The sequence below is a fragment of the Hyla sarda genome, chromosome 1 (assembly GCF_029499605.1).
Source record: "Hyla sarda isolate aHylSar1 chromosome 1, aHylSar1.hap1, whole genome shotgun sequence".
In the NCBI taxonomy this organism is placed as follows: Eukaryota; Metazoa; Chordata; class Amphibia; order Anura; family Hylidae; genus Hyla; species Hyla sarda.
The window spans coordinates 41,780,359-41,798,265 of NC_079189.1; the positions used below are offsets into that span (position 1 = coordinate 41,780,359).

Consider the following 17,907-nt stretch of genomic DNA (forward strand, 5'->3'; position numbering starts at 1 on the left):
CAATTATGTTCAGCACTTCTGAATTTGTTGGTCTTATATAAGCAACATGAATGAAAAAAAAAATAACATATAAAAATAACTGTCCATTCTACATTCTATAGTACGAAGGTCTCAACTAAGCCCTTTCAAGGGGTTAACTGCTTCAGACAATCCTTATTGCTAGAAGAGCCCCCAGACGATACGCTAATCACAAAAGATCCTTCTCCTGGGACCCTCAGCAGTGGCCAAGCAAGTGTTCAGTTTCCCTACAGTGCCTCCACAGGGAAAATAAAGCATTACATAGATTTCATTAAAATAAATGTGATGTCCATGTGACGGCTCAGGTCCTCAAGAGTAGGAGACACTTTTTGTAGTCATCTGGCAAATAGATGAGGATCCTGAGCCCATTCTATTAGCTTAGAATACCCAGAGAATCCTCCTACATAATCACAGTAGACCCCAAAACTTTTTAATGTGAGAATTTTTATTCTACATATTCTAGATTTTTACAAAATTAGGTCTAAGTATTAAAGGGGTTATGCAGCATAAGGTGATTTTAGTACGTACCTGGCAGACAGTAATGGACATGCTTAGGAAGGATCTGTCTTGGGGCTAAATGTTGTGAGATTACCATAACACTGTGGCTAGCTGTTTGTGAACTGGTATTTCCTGTTTGACTTTTCTTTTTTTGATTACAAATCCCACAATGCCAACTTCCTCCCTCCCACAAATCAGCCACCCCACCCATTGAAACATAAATGAACTGCATCCATTCAAATCAGTGTGGTTTTCAATCAGGGTGCCTACAGCTGTTGCATTAGTTGCAGATTGATCCCTCCACCCATTGAAGCAGAGAGGCTCGCTGTCATCAGCTGACTAGTGAGTCAGGTCTTGGCCGCATTGCAACCTGGGAAAATCTGAGACAACAGTCATTTTGTATGCTGTTAAAAATAAATATTGGGGTGAAAATCACAGAAGAATTGTGAGAAAACCGTCACACACAGGTACAGACACTATATGAACTACACTAACTTTACAGCCCCTGTAGCATAGTCAAATAAAAAAAATTCCTGGAATACCCCTTTAAGATTTGTGATCTCTCTAAGTATTGTCCGATTTGTGGTCTGTATAAATTGGAGATTCAGTCTGGGGTCTGTATTTAAATGGGCACTGTCACCAACTTTATTTTTTGATATGTTGTATTACTTATGTACTACAACATCTCTAATATACTTTTTTTTTTTTTTTCATTAAAAAGGTTTAATTTACATTTAAAAACCGGCTACTGAAAAAGACTGATTTTGGAGTGGCAATCAGTCCTTTTTCAGTTAGGCTGCACTCACTCCCTGCCTGTCAATCAGACAGGCGGGAGCGAGCGCATTGGCTCCCCGGCCACTGGCTGGGAGGCCACTCCTCCCGCACATCGCTGCCGCCACCTCGTTGCCGCCGCTGTCCCTGCACGCCCGCTGCCGGACTCTGCAGTAACTGCAAGTGTAATGAGGGAACGGGGTATGCGGGGTGGGGGGTGGGGAGGAGGGAACGGGCTAGTGCCATAGCAGGGGGGGGGGGGATGGGCTAGCAAAAAAAAAAAAATAGGATGGTGGGAGCTACCCTTTAAGCATAGTCTGATCTGAGGTCTGTATTAAATACTAGTCAAGTCTGGGATCTGTATTGATAAAGTCTGGTCCAGGGTCTATATTAAATATTAGACTTTTCTGGGGTCTTTATTTAGAGGTGGTTTGGGGTCTATATTTAGAAGCGGTCTCGGGTTTGTATTTAGACATAGTCTGGTTTGTGATAAATACTAGTCTGGATTTGTATTAGTGGGAAGCCTGGTCTGGAGTTTGTATTAATGGGTAGTCTGGTCTGGAGTCTGTGTTCAATACTTGTCTGGTCTGGGGTCTGTATTAATGGGTAGTCTGGTCTGTGGTCTTGATTGAGAGAGTCTGGGCTGGGGTCTGTGTTTAGGTTTGGTTTTACTTGGAGCCTTTCTTAGGTGGAGTCTGGTCTGGGTTAAGAGAGAGTTTAGACTGGGGTCCGTATTTCATCATAGTCTGGTCTGTAATCTGTGTTAAGATGGAGTTCAGTCTAGAGTTAGTATTTACTGTATAGAGCATGTCCATTCTGGGTTCTGTATTTATTTACCGGTCTGTTTTGGGGTCTATATTTATTTACAAGGTCTAGTCTGGGGTCTGTATTTAAGCATAGTCTGATCTGAGGTCTGTATTAAATACTATTCTAGTCTGGAATCTGTATGGATAGAGTCTGGTCCAGGGTCTATATCAAATATTAGACTTTTCTTTATTTAGAGGTGGTTTGGGGTCTATATTTAGAAGCGGTCTCGGGTTTGTATTTAGACATAATCTGGTTTGTGATAAATACTAGTCTGGATTTGTATTAGTGGGAAGCCTGATCTGGAATTTGTATTAATGGGTAGTCATAATTTTTATTCTGGGGGTCTATATTTATTTACAAGGTCTAGTCTGGGGTCTGTATTTATTTGTTTTGGTAATTGAAAGGGGTTCACACTTCTAACTTTAATCCAACCCATTCTACATGGCATGGCCTTGATGTGGTTGATTGCTTAGTTGGGTCCCATATATCCGGAACAGTTTTTCCTGTTGCATTAGCAATTTAGTGTTGTTCTACTGTAGGTTATTGAAGTTTTCGTACAAGCTGATATCCTTTATATAGGACCATCTAAAGGCTTGTGGGAGACTTTATCAAGAAACATATAAGAGGATTACAGGTTCTTTTTTGGGAATAATGTAAGTCTACACAATAAGGAATGGTTAAATATAATAAATTCTTGTATTAACATGAACTTTGTCAGGCAATTTGGGTATAATATAATAATAATACTGTGCTGTAATGTATAATATGGACCGAGCTATCTTATCTCACTTTGATGCCAGCATGAAGCTAATGTTGGCTGAACCCCTGCAGATTGTAGGCTGCTCTCCAGTTTTTCCAGTTGTATAGTACTAAATAAATATTTTTTCATAATATTCCTATAAATAGGAACAAGCACATGGCCCTATACCATCAAGATGTTTTCGCGGTTGGCACTGTTTTTGTATTAATATTTAATTTTTATGTGCATAATCATGCAGCATTGGCCAGGGAACTTGTGCCAATGGGCACCTAAATGTGAAAAATAGTTAGCAGCCGGAGGGCAGCGATTTAGCAAGCACTTGCGGAATTAAAATGTATCACGTTGCTATAAAGTGCAGCGTAGGCGCATCACACTGTAAAACCACATGAAGATTCCAGAATTGCCTTTATTCACTGTGCTGGCTCAGCGCTGACAAATACACCGGTTTTTAATAGACAAGAACAAGAACCTGACACAAAAATAGAATATTTAACTCGTTTTGATATGTTTTATAAATTATTGAAAAATATTAAAATCCAACAAAGTTATTTTTTCAACTATGCTGGATCTAAAAACCAAAATATGGGTTAAAAAGATGCTGTAAGGACTCATTGGATCTCATGACAGGAGAGCTATCTAGAAGGACAAAAATGAAAGGTCAATGCCATGGATGCCATGGAGTCCAGCTCCAAAATTCTTTAGAATCCATACTTGATTTATTGTGTCTATAACGTTTCAATGTAACCCTTGGGCCCCCATGCTGTCTTTGTAAATTTTCTTGAGTACTAAAACCGTATGACTGGTGAAGTTGATCTCTGATATCCCACCTTGACCTCCGAGCAATAATAAGATTAAAATAAAAAACTAAATGCTATAATTATGTAAATCAATTGACATTTGTTTTCGTTACAGGTCCCCCACGCATGTCAGACAAAGTGATCCACCGGCAAACGGCCCGATTAGGGAGAACGATCAAACTTCTGTGTCCTGTTGAGGGTGATCCCCCACCTCTTACGATGTGGATGAAAGATGGACGTTCAATACATAGTGGCTGGACCAGGTTTAGGACTTATACTCAAGGACTGAAAATTAAAGATGTGGAAAGTGAGGATGCAGGAAGCTACATTTGCAAGGCCACCAATGGATTTGGAAGCATTAATGTGAATTACACGCTTATTGTAATGGGTATGTACATCCCTCTTTTTTATTAAAATATTCATTATTGCAATAATTTCTGATTCTTTTGCACCATTTCAACTTTACATGGATAGGCTTGTCGACAGTTCTGCAAACAGATTCATGCAAATCTTTCCGAAAGGTTTGCATTTGGTGGTGTTACTAGGCAGGACTTAAAGGAAATCTGTCATCAGAATCACCCGCACTAAACCTGTTACACATGCTTGTAGTGCGGGTGATCCTGATTAAAACGCTTCTTACCTCATTAAAAAACTGTGCAGTGGTTCGCCAGATATCTTCATTTTTAGTTATATGGTATTCCCAGGCTTGGGGCTCAGTGGGAGGTCCGCAGCATCAGCGCGGACTCGCTTACGTCATTTTTGCTGGGCTGAGCGGCTGCCCGGCTAATGAATATTCATGGATGCCTCATCGCAGTCTTCTTCCTGGTGTAGGTCACGTTGGTAGCGCCGTGCATGCGCCACGCGCTGTACACCCGGAAGTGGCGTTCTCCCTCATAGATAGATATGCAGGAGAATGCCGCTTCCGGGTGTACGGCGTGCGGCGCATGCGCTACCCACGTGACCTACACCAGGAGGAAAACTGCGATGAGGCAGCCATGAATATTCATTAGCCGGGCAGCCGCTCCGCCCGGCGAAAATGACGTAAGCGAGTCCACGCTGATGCTGCGGACCTCCCACTGAGCCCCAAGCCCGGGAATACCATATAACTAAAAATGAAGATATCTGGCGAACCGCTGCACAGTTTTTAATGAGGTAAGAAGCATTTTAATCAGGATCACCCGCACTACAAGCATGTGTAACAGGTTTAGTGCGGGTGATTCTGATGACAGATTTCCTTTAAAGGAGATATCCAGTGCTGAAAAACTTATCCCCTATCCTAAGGATAGGGGATACGTTTTAGATCGTGGGGTGTCCGACCGCTGGGGCCCACTGTGATCTCCTGTACGGGGCCCCAGCAGCCCGTGGGAAGGGGGCGTGTTGAACACCACACGAAGCGACGGCTGACACGCCCCCTCAATACAACTCTATGGCAGGGCCGGAGCGCGTGGTCGACTCCTGCTACTATCTGACCAGTGAGCCGGGGCCCCGTACAGGAGATCGCGGGGGGCCCCAGCGGTCGGACACCCCAAGATTAGGGGATACGTTTTTCAGCACTGGACTACCCCTTTAAGTGTCTTAAATTTTGGCAAGTTAAATGTTAACCATTAAATAGGCTGCATTAGTAACAAAATATATTTCCAAAGGTGATCGGATGTTTCAGATCTCTTTATTATGCTGGGAGTTGTAGTTTTGCAATAGCTGTGGGCACACTGGTTTTGAAGCACTGTACTGGACACTGTAATGGGTTGTAGCTGTAAATCCCTGGTCTTTTTCAATGTTGATGACTCAATCATTACCACGGGCTCCATATTTGCGGTAAATAATGTTGCAGGATTGGTCATGATGACTGTCTCCCTTAAATGAGTAATATTTGGCTACTGTTTTGACCAGCTGCATCATCACTGAGCGAATCCGAAAGGTGAATCGTTGAAATCAGGGTCATCTTCTGAGTGTCTCTGAAGCTTAGTAAAGAACACTATAACTTGTGGTGTGTACTTGGCAGGATTCTGCATGACTCGGAATAAAATAGGACGTTTTCGCTGACTTGCCCTTTGGTTAGTGTTTAAGTGCCAATACTGTTCAGAGGGAGTTGTGTTTATATTTGATTTTATTATTTTAAGCATTATTATTATTATTATTTTTTTTTTTTTTAAAGGCATTTTTTGTAAAACAAAATTACAGTTTTTTTCAGCCTGCATTTCTTACTTTTTAGATAAACAATGTAAAAATTTTGTGAATTTTTTCCCCGGTCTGACCATACTATAATGCCATATACCTCTGATTTCATACAGAGGTCATTTCTTCTGTCAAACTTTATGTGCCGATCTTCCTTTAGATGCCGTGCTATAAAACTATTCTCACAAAGTAGGGATTACCAATCCAAAAGAGGGGCAAAATAACCAGTCTGTCATGAGGGCCCATGGCCAACAACATGAGGGCCCATTCCAACTTTTACACTGCCTGGCCACAATCACACATGCAAAGAAGTCCTGGGACAAGTGTTATCCAGATTCAAGTTTACTAAAACTATGTTGGTTAGTATGGGGCCCATGACCATGATTGCCAAAGGGCCCAGTCCACACTGCCTGTCCCTGAATTGAAGACTTTTTTTCTTCTTGTGCTTGTTTTCCACTTGTCATCACCTGAGACATCTTCTGGCTTAAAATGCACAGTACATAAAATAAACCCTATGACAATATTAGTAACTTTTTTTTTTGCCCTCGGGGCCCTTCTGTACAAATTGTCCTGTCATTTTGACCTGAGATAATGATTGTTATGCCTTGATGTTCAGGCTTCGCTGTCAATCCCTATGAATGTGTAGAACTGTAGATAATTCTAGAACGGGTAGACAATACAACCTCGCTTTGGGTGATTAGGACATACTTGTAGAAGCGACTAATGGAATTTATGGATGACATAATACCGCGGTCGATATAGTAATTACCATCTGCGAGCTTGTCTCCAATTGGCCGTTTTGCCTTTCCTTAGCATGTGATCTTCCCGGGCTTGTAAATAAAATGTCTTCCAGATTAAATTAGACTCCGGGACACTATTTATAGTTTATCAGTAAGAAAAACATATTCTCCTAATGCTGGAAATGACTTCCCCTTTAATGTTTTCAGATGTTTTTGAAAAGTCGTAAAAATGTAAGTTCTTCTGTTCGCCCACATACGGCATCCATGCTTTCTCCAGATGCTGTGGCTTAGTGCACGGTGGATATAGGATAAGCTGGGAAGGATTATGTATATATGCATGAAAATGAATAAACATCCACTTTTTAGCTTCCAAAAATGTCCTTTGCGGAGATTTCTCAGCTAAGCTGCCTGTGTGTACTGCATTCTGTACAAATAAATGTCAGAGATGGGAATAATCCAGCCTTACAATGTCTGCAGATGTGTAACTTATCAGGCTACAGTCATCAGTTCAGAGCAGGGTGCAAAAAAAGTGTGTAGTCTATGGAATGAGATGTATTTTTAGTTTCCAAAAAGTCTTTTTTTCCAAAAAGAATTCAGTGTAATGCAAGGAAGTACATTTTTATACCCTAAAAATAGATACAATAAAATTCCATTAATGTGGCACCAGTGGTCCGTTTTTTCCTAATAATCTACCATAAGAGAAAAATAACCTAATGGAGTACTCCAGTGCAGTAAAACTGATCCCCAAATGCTGTATCTCCAGCTCTCCCATAGAGATACATGTAGGGGCGTGTCATCTGCCGCTTTGTGTGGGGGGTCAACACGCCCCCTTCCTGGGGACTGCCAGGGTGCTGTGCAGGAGATCGCAGGGGATCCCAGTGGTTGGGCCCCCCGCAATATAAAACTTATCCCCTATCCTATGGAAAAATAATAACTGCTAGCCTGGTACCTGTGCTCTATGGGGGCTGGGTGGGATGTAACACAAATCCAAGGGTCTCGGGGCATAATTCCTAATGGCTTCCATAAACATTTGATAAAGTTAACCGATTTTGGTGGATTTGGCCAAATTTCTCTTGTGTATGAGGTTCTCCCGATAATCACCAGCAGATGAAGTCAGGAGAGAAACGAATGGGGCATATTAGATTTCAAGTGCCATTCCTTTTTCCGATCCTTTCCTAAGAGAGCCGCTCCTGCCAGAGGTGTCTGGCATACCCTCTTCTCTCCATTCAGAACGTATCAACACTTGGCTGAGCTTTCATGTCTATGGGGAAATCTGGAGAGAATGTTGTTGGCCGAAGTAGAGTTTGGCTGACCGCTATCACATTGGGTATGTGTATCGCATAGACAGAATTCCTACCTACATGACATGAAGAATTATTGGAATATTTTACTAAAAAAGTCTCTGTTCACATTAATAATTTTTCTGAATTAATTAAAAATGACAATATTTTTTACCTTTCGGGAAACATTGCAGGTTTTTACCCCTCCCCTGAGGATTGGGTTTTGAAGTCCTATGTTATGGTCTGTCATCAGCTCAGCACCCTCCTATTATCACCATAGACTTTCTCCCCTTGTTCCATCCATGTCTCAGTTCTGTGTTTCATGTCTCCGTTATCAGTGTTGCATCATTCTGTTAACTTCCTCACTGTCATTCATTTCCTTTGAAGTCTTGAGGATGGGAGAGTTTGGGCCATATGGTTTCACTAGAGGGACTTGTTGAATTATTTCTCTGAATTCCATAAAAAATAAGCGAATCTTAAAATACATTTTATAAACTAGGTGGAGCAGTTGAGTTCATTAAAAGTCCCCTCAAACTGTCCTATAATAAGCTGGGACATAGTTTGCCTCATTTGATCTTCACCTGTTAGGGTGGGATGTTGATGTATATGAGCACTAACAGGCACTGGACCCATTGACTTTAATGACCCAAACATAGTCAGCTAATGACTACACTTGGGTTATTTCCTGCACATATGCATGTTTTGGAATGACACTAGCTGACCAAATTTGGGCCATGAAAGTAGGGTTGGCAATTTATACGTACCATGGAACGCACAATCATGGTGTGAACCCACCCTTAGCGCACATTCAGCTATTCATTCAAAGTCAGACGGTTTAGAATTCACCCTACTAAGCTAAGTCCTTTCACCTGGAACCCTCCAAATATATTCGGTTCCCAGTCATGACCAGCTGCCCACCCTAAATGTGTAGTGGCGTCTGCCAGATCCTGCAGCTCCTCATCCAACTCCATCTCTAAGTGTTCCTGTATATCTCTATTGCACTTCCTTCAGTGGTACTCTGGTAACAGCATAGTCTACCTACCCCCTGTCCCAGCCCCGAAGGCAGCAGTCACTTCTTCTTATTGACCCTTTGAAGTGACATATAGTGTATAAAATAGCTCCCAATTGTTCAGCTTCTCAGTCCCAATAAATTTACTTAAACCAAATTCTGATAATTAAAAAAAAAAAATATGTCAAGAAAATCTCCTTGGGAAATGTTAAAATTAGCTGTTTTTATATTTATTTTCCTTATTTTTGAGCCATTTGGAATATGTTACATTTTAGTAGAATATTATGACTGGCATATTCTTCTATTTCCTCTTTATAGCCCCTAAGAAATGGTTGCGGAGGTTGTGGCACACACACAAAGTGTCCTATGAAGTTGTCTAGTCAGACCTTCGTCTCCACACTCTTGTTTTCCTTGGGAGTGCTGCACGCTAATTTTTTCGATGGCTTGCTGCATCTGTAGATTCCTTCCCAGGCTAAGGCGAGAAGCTGAAGCGCTTACCATGGGTATCTGTTAGAATTCTCCTTCCATATTCTCTTCCAGAATGTAGCTGTTAATGAAGAAATTGGACAGCCAACAACAAAGTGTGTAGTCTTTAACCAGTAGTCGGGTTAAACAGGCTTTGTGGCTTACCACAAGATTTGGAATGCCAATTACTACACAAGAACAAAAATTACAAGTTCAGCAAGAGAGGAATCCTTCTCTAAACGGACAGCTATTGAGGCTCATGAAACAAAAAAATCATTTTACAAAAAGTTTAGTTTACGAAAGGACCAAAAATAAAAAAATATATATATATACGGAAAATCTGGAAAAAATAATAAACAGCTGGGGATGAATTAAAGAGTGAAACGCGTAACCCTGTCCATCGTCTCTTTGAACAACTGTTAAATATCATTTCTCTTAGGGATTTGGAGGAAGCGAGTGTGTTTTTTATTAATTTGTGTGTTCCGGGTTAAACCAATTGTGTAAACAGAAGTATTCACTCAGTAATAATTTATTGAAATAAAAGTTCTCCACTTGGCTTGGAAAAATAGACTTAGTAAAAGGAATAACATAATGTGCCTTGAGTTTGGTCAGTGAGCACAATGTACCTGTGTATTTTGAGGAGTTGAGTCTCATCCATGGTGAGATTCAGTGAACTTTGGAACATTGTTCGTGGTGTCAATGCATGCATTGTCTCGACAATGGGTACAGTCAATGGAAAATGCGTTTTCCTAGTCCTAGCACCTTGAGTTCTAGTACACTTTTAGGCAAATTATTGGTATGACCCACTATGAACTCCAGGTCATAATATGACTAAAGTGTTGACATTACTACAAAAAAACTAGGCTACATTGGATTGGGTTTAAGCAGGGGGGTGGATGAATATCACAATTTAATTGACCGCAGCATGAATTTCAGAAAGAACTTTTTTGTTATGGGAATTCTAATAAATTTTTATGATATTTTAGTTACATTGGTCAGAAGATTGCCTGTCCTTCACGCGTATGTTGATGGTCTTTGATGGTTGTAGAACTGACTGTTCATATCTGGTCCATATGGGCAGGGGGCATGGCTGTTTGAATTGTAACATAAGTCGATAGCCAGCAACCCCTTTCAAGAAGTTTTTTACGACCTTTGAATAATTGAATGTGCCATGAAGTCTCCTATGATGTTGTTATCTTCTGACCTCAAAGATAGGCCCCATCCTTCCAACTCTTTGTTCAAAACCATTAAAAGCCTTAGATTGCCCACGTTCCTCAGCTGCTAACCATTCCAGATTTCATTGATGCCATGTGCTGTGACTGGTGCTTGCATTTTATTCTCCTTCTTCTGATGGCAATGAGTAGATCAAAGGCTGTACAGATGTTTTGTTTTGTCTTATCTTTATGCCTCTTCAGTCTCATGGGTTTGAAGTGTAACCCAATGTATATGCTCCAGCACCTTTTGGTGTTGTTTAGATACCTAAATTCTTATTATTTTGGCTCAAGGTTAATTGTGGTCATTTTGACACTTCTTTTTGAGTTGCATTTTGAAATCTGCTGTAAAAATCTTCAAGAGAATGGGGTTATACGAAACTAATAAAGAACCTGTATAGTACCTGGTATTTGGAGTGTTTCATAACTCACGTCATCAAGACGTGCTACTTACCAAAGAAGTTAAGTGAGTGTTAAGTTGTATGGATAAGATTGAACTGGCATTTGACAGAGTTGGATTGTGGAAATGGTGCGGCCACCTGCCAACTTATGTGACCATCGTGTAGAGTGGACCATTGTGTGATGGCCTGTATCTTCAGTGAATGATCATGTCAAATCATGGGCGAAACAGGTTGTCCATTTTAAATTATGTACAGAATGTAGACAATACCTTGGAATAATGACTAGTTATTAAAATTCCTTATAACATTTTTTTTTCTCTTTGGGTCTCAGGATTTGTGAGATCTTAATGCCTCTTTGATTGGTCTACAAGATGTCCTTCTCCTCAGAATGCAGCAGGTAGTCTTTAAAGAGAATCTGACAGCTATTGATGCCCATAAACTGGGTTATAGTGTGGGTGGATAGCTGAAGAACAAAGGGTCTCTTACATTTTTAGATCACTTTCATTTTTAGGTGTCATATGTCTGAAGTTCTTCCCGTTACAATTGCATCTTCATTGCCTTCCAGCGTGCATTGGAGATGGGGAGCCGGCTCACCCATCTCCCCTGCCTCATTAATATTCTGCCCATGGCATGCCTCCTTCTGTGACGTGAGGGCTGGCTGTAGTGGGGAGCAGAGTGCTCATGCCCCCCCTCGTGGAAGGGGGTGGGCTGGGGGCTCCCCACTTCCAATGCGCCATGGAGAGCAATGAAAATACAATTGTAAAAGGCAGAACTTCGGGCATTGTTTTACATCTATTCACCCGCACTATAACCCAGTATATTGGGTTTAGTGCAGGTGAATAGCTGTCAGATTCTCTTTAAGAAACATATACCTACTACTTTTTTAACTAAAGAGTTATATTTCTTGCAGTATTTCCCATTATTGGACCTCGTCCACAAGATTTATGATATTTTGCAATGTAAAAAAAAATTGGCAGCTTTATCTCTAATTTATTTAACTTCACTTTTCTCAATTTCTCAAAAAAAAAAAATAAAAATAAAAAAAAGATCATATTATTGAAACTGTCCCCTTGAATTAAATCTTTGTTCTCCCAATGTGGATTTTGCATATGTACACAGGGCTTCTCGAAGAGCCATTTCAAAGTTGAAATGGGGGCTGAAAGAATTTTTCTGGCAAAACGCTTGGAAAAGAAGGCTCGAGACTCAAAAGTCCCGAGAGCTCTGAAAAACTAGACTCTGCTTTCAGTGAGGGCCTGGTAAAGACATTAAGTTCCCTGCAAATATCCATCTATCAGCGGTAAAGTATTTGTAAAAGGCCTACTTTGTTCTGAACTCACTGGCCCACCGATTATTCACAGAGCCTTTATTGTGGAAATTGGTTGATGACCCTTTACCCTCAGTAATGATGACAGATTTATGGTTTTTAACACCCAGGGCTGATGTATTTGTTAACTGCGGGCCAGCCAGAGCCACTGCTGCCAATGTCTATTTTTATCAATCGTCTTTTATGGTACCAAGTGCATCATAGGAACAAACATGGATCATTTCAGAAAGAATAGCCATATAGGCAAGATGACCCATCAGTTCTAGGCTTCACATAATAACCGTAAGGTCCACAGTTCCACTGTAGACTTTATGGTTTGGTCGTGTGCCATTGCCATTGTTGCCAAAATCAATTTTTATGGTTCATATAAAGGGTCACCATGATGACTATTATCTTCTAGGCTACACTGCATTCAATGTTGACCTTCAATTCTTTGCCTTGAGATTCACTTGCATCACCCATGAGGTCTACAAGTAGCTGATGGCTACACGTAGGACACAACCTGTGTGTGTGCCCATCGTCATAGCTGCCAATACTTTTATGGTTGATCACCCTTAAATTACCTTGTGAGTGAGGAATAAATATTGGTAATTTCAGTGAGAATTTCCACATAGACTATACATCATTCTTGACTCATGACTATAAGGTCTACAAGGAGCTGATGTAAACACATAGGACTTCACAACCTGTTAGTGCCCACCGCCATAGCTGCCAAAACGTTTAAGGTTGATCGCCTTTAAAGGGGTACTCCACTGGAAAACATTATTTATTTATTATTTTAATCAACTGGTGATTTGTAAATTACTTCTATTTAAAAATCTTAACCCTTCCAGTACTTATCAGCTGTTGTATGTTCCACAGGAAGTTCTTTTCTTTTTGAATTTCCTTTCTTTCTGACCACAGTGCTCTCTGCTGACACCTCTGTCCATTTTAGGAACTGTCCATAGTAGGAGCAAAACCCCATAGCAAACCTCTCCTGCTCTGGACAGTTCCTAAAATGGACAGAGGTGTCAGCGGAGAGCACTGTGGCCCATTTTAGGAACTGTCTAGAGCTGGAGAGGTTTGCTATGGGATTTTCGCTCCTACTATGGACAGTTCCTAAAATGGACAGAGGTGTCAGCAGAGAGCCCGGTGGTCAAAGAGAAAGAAAATTCAAAAAGAAAAGAGCTTCCTATGGAGCATACAGCAGCTGATAAGTACTGGAAGGATTACAATTTTTAAATAGAAGTAATTTCCAAATCTGTTTAACTTTCTGGCACCAATTGATTAAAATAATAATGTTTTCCAGTAGAGTACCCCTTTAAGGTACCTTGTGAGTGAGGAACAAATATTGGTCATTTCAGCAAGACATTCTTGACACATGGCCATAAGGTCTACAAGTAGCTGATGTCTATGTGTACATTTAGGCTACAGATAGAAGCTTTATGGCATGGTGGTGTGTTATTGCCACTGTTAGCAATATCTTTTTTTTTTACGGTGGTCTCTTCTAAGGTACTATGTTAGTCTGATGAGCAGACTTAGAAGGTCACCATGTTCCCCAGTGGGTTTGAGGCTGCATTTTGGCATGCCATGTTGGCCGATGCCATGACATACTTGTCGCTCTGCTTCTTGCCAGGACTACAGGACATCGTGACCTTGACCATGGTGACCTTCTGATGTCCTGTAGTCCAGGCAAAAGGCAGAACGACAAGCATGTCATGGCGTCTGCCAACATGGCATGCCAAGATGCAGCAGCCTCAAACCCACTGGGGATCATGGTGACCTTCTAAGTCTGCTCATCAGACTAACATAGTACCTTAGAAGAGACCACCGTTAAAATAGGGGCAAGTTGAGGGCAAGTTGAAGAAACCAATTCTTAGACATTGCCAATATGATATTGATCATTTGAACGGTGTTGGCTTCTTGGATGGTGGCATCTTGTGGTGATGTGGCATTTTGGATTTGTAGCCCAAATCTTTGTTATTTGGTGATGAAGAAGTTCTCATTTTACTTAGGCACAATAGCACGTGTAGAAAGGTCTCTAATGTGTACTACTAGTTGGGTTTCTCCAACATGGACAACCCCATCTTACGTTGTAGTTACTTGCTCGAAAAGTGGTCTCGTCTCAACCATCCTCCTTACCCATACCTCCTGGTCAGCTGCTTCTGGCAAATTAGATATCATTCCATGTACTGATTTTAGGTGGCCATTTTGACCCATGTGAGGTACTGCTTTACCAATGCAGTTGACTGAGCTTCTCCTTCCACTAATTCAGTGGTCTCCAAAGTATGGCCCCCCAGATGTTGCAAAACTACAACTGCCTGCATGCCCGGACAGCCAACGGCTGTCCGGGCATGCAGGCAGTTGTAGTTTTGCAACATCTGAAGGGCCACACTTTGGACACCCCTGCCCTAATTCATGGTTTAGTGATTTAGGACACCCCTTTATTAAAGGGATACTCCGGTGGAATTTTTTTCTTTTTTTCTTTTAAATGAACTAATGCCAGAAAGTTAAATAGATTTGTAAATTATTTATATTAAAAAAATCTTTACCCTTCCAGTACTTTTTAGCAGCTGTATGCTACCGAGGAAATTATTTTCCTTTTGGATTTCTTTTTTGTCTTGTCTACAGTGCTCTCTGCTGACACCTCTGTCCGTTTCAGGAACTGTCCAGAGCAGCATAGGTTTGCAATGGGGATTTTCTCCTGCTCTGGACCATTCCTGATACGGGCATCAGGTGTCAGCAGAGAGCACTGTGGACAAGACAAAAAAGAAATTCAAAAAGAGAGAATTTCCTCTGTAGCATACAGCTGCTAAAAAGTACTGGAAGGATACAATATTTTTATAGAAGTCATTTACAAATCTGTTTAACTTTCTGGCACCAGTTGATTTAAAAATAATAATAATAATAATAATGTTTTCCACCAGAGTACCCCTTTAACTAAGCATCTCAATACGTTACAACAATTTGCCAAAGTAGAAAGTGTTTTTTTTTTTGGGAGTCATAGGAAGTGTACAGTCCAACCCTGAGGGGAGTTTCTGCCACTTGCAGACTGGTCCCTGCTTTTGTCCTGAAGGGGTTAAATGCGCACTCCGTTATTATGAAGAGCTTAGGATGGAACGGAGAGGAGCGCTTCATGCCAGGTCCCTAGCACTTCATTTCTATTAAACATATTTTTTCCATTTTGAGTTTGTCCATAAAAACAAGGAAATTTAATTAAATAGGCAGCGCAGCGATACAACAGGCGGACGAGCGCGTCCAGAAACCGCACAAAAAAAAAAAGTTAAAAAAAAAGACACTTGGCAGTGAAAGAACGTAGAGGTCCCTCTCCATAGCCCCATTCTTATTACAGGCAGAACAACATACAGCTGACACTGGGATACATGGAGTCAGCTTTAAAGGGGTATTCCAGGCAAAAACTTTTTTTTATATATCAACTGGCTCCGGAAAGTTAAACAGATTTGTAAATTACTTCTATTAAAAAATCTTAATCCTTCCAATAGTTATTAGCTTCTGAAGTTGAGTTGCTGTTTTCTGTCTAACTGCTTTCTGATGACTCACATCCCGGGAGCTGTCCAGCTCCTATGGGGATATTCTCCCATCATGCACAGCTCCCGTGACGTGACATCATCATTGAGCAGTTAGACAGAAAACTTGTGAAAAACTTTTTTTTTTTTTTTAAATCAACTGGTGCCAGAAAGTTAAACAGATTTGTAAATTACTTCTATTAAAAAATCTTAATCCTTCCTGTACTTATTAGCTGCTGAATACTACAGTGGAAATTATTTTCCGTTTGAAATACAGAGCTCTCTGCTGACATCATGAGCACAGTGCTCTCTGCTGACATCTCTGTCCATTTTGGGAACTGTCCAGAACAGCATATGTTTTCTATGGGGATTTCCTTATACTCTGGACAGTTCCTAAAATGGACAGAGATGTCAGCAGAGAGCACTGTGCTCATGATGTCAGCAGAGAGCTCTGTAGAACCGAAAAGGAAAATAACCCACTTAAAGAAGGACCATTTGTAAAACTGAATACATTTTATTTATTGATAGTTCTAAAAATACATAAAACAAAAACAGCGTGGACAAACATAAGTGGGAACCAGGGAGCAGGGGGGAGACAGTAAATAAAGAAATTGTATGGGTGCACTAGCCTATGGCATATGAAGACGGGTAAGTCACAGAGTAAGTATATAAGTATGTAAACATGAGACATGTACAAGGGCAAAGAACGCCTCACTAAAAAGGTGAACGTTTATACAGATCTCATAAATAAGGAGACAGGAATCGGTGCAAATAAAAGGTGTTTATTCCATCTTCACTAGACAAAAAGGTGCACCATGCCAGGACGGTAGTGCGAGACCACTGAAACGTCGCACCTTTTTTGTCTCCTGAATATGGAATAAATAATTAACACCTTGTAATTGCACTGATTCCTGTGTGCTGCCGTCCTTTTCTCTTTTTTATCTATCTATTTCTTATCTATCTATCATCTATCTATCTCTCTCATATCTATATATCTCATATCTATCTATATCATATGTATCCATCTATCTATCTACCTCATATCTATCTATCTATCTATCTATATCATATCTATCTATCTATCTATCTCATATCTATCTATATCATATCTATCTATCTCATATCTATCTATCTCATATCTATATATCTATCTCATATCTATCTATCTATCTATCTCATATCTATCTATCTCATATATATCTATCTATCTCATATCTATCTATCTCGTATCTATCTATCTATCTCATATCTATCTATCTATCTCATATCTATCTATCTTATATCTATCTATCTCTCTATCTATCTATCTATCTATCTATCTATCTTATATCTATCTATCTATCACATATCTATCTATCTCATATCTATCTATCTATCCATCTCATATATATCTATCTCATATCTATCTATCTAAATTGTAGAAAATGGGCAGCATGAAAAATGTTAATGGTGCAGGCTGGATGACTTGGTCATAAGTCCAATAAATTCCATATAGAGAGACAGCAGCACTCCAATGTCGGTGGAAAAAAAATGTGTGGCTTTATTCAACCAAACATCAAGGACGGTGACGTTTCAGACGTCTCACATGGCCATTTTTAATTCACAATGTTGACAATGGCCGTGTGAGACGGCTGAAACGTCACCATCCTTGATGTTTGGTTGAATAAAGCCACACATTTTTTTTCCACCGACATTGGAGTGCTGCTGTCTCTCTATATGGTATCTATTTATCCATCTATCTATCTCATATCTATCTATCTTCTATCTATCATCATTATGGATTATCAGCTTTTCTGGATTCTTGGATGCAGCACTAAGAGAAATTTCACAATATATCTAAGTCCTAATACACTTGAAAAAGTCGCCCCTGATTCAACAAGGAAATCTAAGAACTGATAGGGCCGCTATTACATCTTCCAGGTGAATAATCATCCAGCTTTACCAGTCTCCTGAGAAGCAGATATCTAGCTGTATAGCAGCAGGCTATGTATAACTGCACATAACTGTAGACTCATGGCTTCAGCTGACAAGCCGCATAGAATAACAGCGTCTGTCCGCTGCAAGAAATCTTAGGAATCTCCCAGAAGAGTGTCATGGCGCCTTGAGACTGCAGAACACAATTCACATATTTGTGCGCTGTGTTCT

The 17,907-nt window shown here is 40.4% G+C and overlaps 1 protein-coding gene across 5 annotated transcripts in view; it reads left to right on the forward strand.

The window, feature by feature from the left end:
- The window catches only part of FGFRL1 (fibroblast growth factor receptor like 1), a 165,677-nt gene that overhangs the window by 90,857 nt on the left and 56,913 nt on the right, over positions 1-17,907 (forward strand). For all 5 annotated transcript variants that reach the window (XM_056554531.1, XM_056554537.1, XM_056554557.1 and 2 more), the window contains one exon: positions 3,767-4,039. In XM_056554531.1, the coding sequence (XP_056410506.1) occupies positions 3,767-4,039 (273 nt within the window). The remainder of the gene's footprint in view (positions 1-3,766; positions 4,040-17,907) is intronic.